Source organism: Syzygium oleosum, unplaced genomic scaffold (genome assembly GCF_021117445.2).
Source record: "Syzygium oleosum isolate NSW1041296 unplaced genomic scaffold, Sole_v2.1 Sole_v2.04, whole genome shotgun sequence".
NCBI classification, from domain to species: domain Eukaryota; kingdom Viridiplantae; phylum Streptophyta; class Magnoliopsida; order Myrtales; family Myrtaceae; genus Syzygium; species Syzygium oleosum.
Window position 1 is genome coordinate 1,369,883 of NW_026607488.1, and position 2,058 is coordinate 1,371,940.

At 44.2% G+C, this 2,058-nt stretch overlaps 1 protein-coding gene across 1 annotated transcript; it reads right to left on the reverse strand.

Moving 5' to 3' along the window:
* Nucleotides 1–709: 709 nt before the first annotated feature.
* LOC115668468 (RING-H2 finger protein ATL52-like) lies at nt 710–1,719 on the reverse strand. The gene has a single exon (XM_030589914.2). It carries the CDS (start codon nt 1,377–1,379, stop codon nt 807–809), a length of 573 nt encoding a protein of 190 aa, XP_030445774.2. The 5' UTR covers nt 1,380–1,719; the 3' UTR covers nt 710–806.
* Nucleotides 1,720–2,058: the final 339 nt, after the last annotated feature.

Consider the following 2,058-nt stretch of genomic DNA (forward strand, 5'->3'; position numbering starts at 1 on the left):
GACGATTACAGATAAAATAAAATAAAATATCCTTAAGACGATATAGAAATAAAATAATGAGAACATATCGAGTTTGGGATATCGGATTTCCTACCTATAAAATCCCAAATCCATCTCAAACCTTATAAGGATTTTGACAATAGATCCCAAACCCATCTCGCTACTCAAAATTCAAAACACATTTACGTTTCATTAGGGTTTGGATGGATTGGGTATCTGATTACACCCATGCCATTTCCATCCCTAACATTCGTGTGGATCATTCATTAGACATAAAAATGTTAGAAAATTGTCACGACTAACTTGTAGATCCGAGAGACAAAGGTGAAAGAAATGTACATAGTTCAATTCATCGGTTTCAAAAGAGTCGTCTAATCAAACAAAAGTTGAAATGATTGATTCATTGAGAGAGAGATGCTTATACTTCCAGTACCATAATCCTATTTTTTTCAATTTCCATTGTCTCTTGGGAGGGAGGTGAAAGTGAAATTTTACCAATTTTGTATGTTTAGGCCGACGGCCCAATCATTTCCTCAGCAACAAATTTACCCATTTGCAAAAAAACATTTGAAATTTACTTTTAATTACATATAAAAACTTACCCAACTTGTAATAAATAATGTTCTTTCAATTTTCTTCGTAATTATCGTCCTAAGTTTTAACCCACATCAGATTCCCATCGACGGCAAGAAAAGGACCCACAGCCGAATATCAACAACGTTTTATCATTCATTGAGTGAAAAAGAACAAAAACTTCATTTTCTACAATGGAAAGAAAAAACAAAACCTAATAAAATACAAGGACCTCAAACTGACACGCCCGACTCCAACAGCCCCTCCCGGGAATTCTCCGGCGCGCTCTCCGGCGGTAGCAGCGGCGGCAGCGGCTGCAACCGGGGCCGCAGCGACAGCGGGTGCGCCGGCAAGCGGCAGAGCGGGCAATCGGAGTGAGAGTACAACCACATATCAATGCACGACACATGAAACGAATGCTTACACCGCGGCAATTGCCTCACTTCCTCGCCCTCCTCAAAGACCGATAAGCAGACCGCGCACTCATACTCGCTCCCGGGCTCCTGAGCCGCCGCCGCTGCATCCTTCTTGTACTTGAAGCTCGACAACAGGTTCCGGTTAGGGTTCTCGAAGCTCCGGCTCGCCGACACGAGCTCGACAAACCGCTCGGCCCTCCGGCCGGACCGGTAGCGGCTGGTGCACCACTTGATGATGATGAGGTTGTACAAGGCCAGCACGAGGGCGGCTGTCCCCACCACGACTAGCCCGTAGTACAGCATCGGCAAATTGGACTTCAACGGCGGGGGCGGCGGCACCAGCAGTTGAGGGGGCGGCGGCAGTGTGTAGGGAGGTTGGACATCCGGCATGGTGGTTGGGGGTAGGAAGGGTTTCCTGCTATGAGGACGATGTATGAAGAGCTTATAAGAGTGCCAAGCGGGGTGTAGATTAAACTATAGAGGGGGATTACATTTGTTTATCGCGTAGCTGATGTTGGTGTTATTATACGATTATAATGAACTTTGGTAGCTAATCTGAAAGCCGTGGTGGTTGTGGCATCGCAGGAGGAGGAGGAGGAGATTACAATCTATTGGCTGAACGAGCGAGGACAAAGAAGGGTACAATCACTAGACGGTGATGAACATTGCTATGCTATGCTATGTGTGACTTTGAGCATGATTGAGCCTCTCTCTCTCTCTCTCTCTCTCTCTCTCTCTTCAATTTTTTTTTTCTTATTTGATGTGACTTTTGCCAATGATCCAATCAAGCAAGTGATCTGGAAGCTCACCCATATTGATACTATCTGGTACAGCGAGCAGCGGATAAATGTCATTGCGTGAGGACAATCTAGTTTTCAAATCACAATATATAATCAACAAATCGAGAATCTTCTTCTTGTACCCTTTGCATATGCGGTAAAAAATGGAATTTATCTTAAGGGGACGGTGAAAGATGACTTTGAGATAGCATACTTCCTTATCGGTTACGGCACGTGTCATGTCGATAAGAGTTTTTGATCTGAGAGTTCAGATAATTAGAATTTAGAGA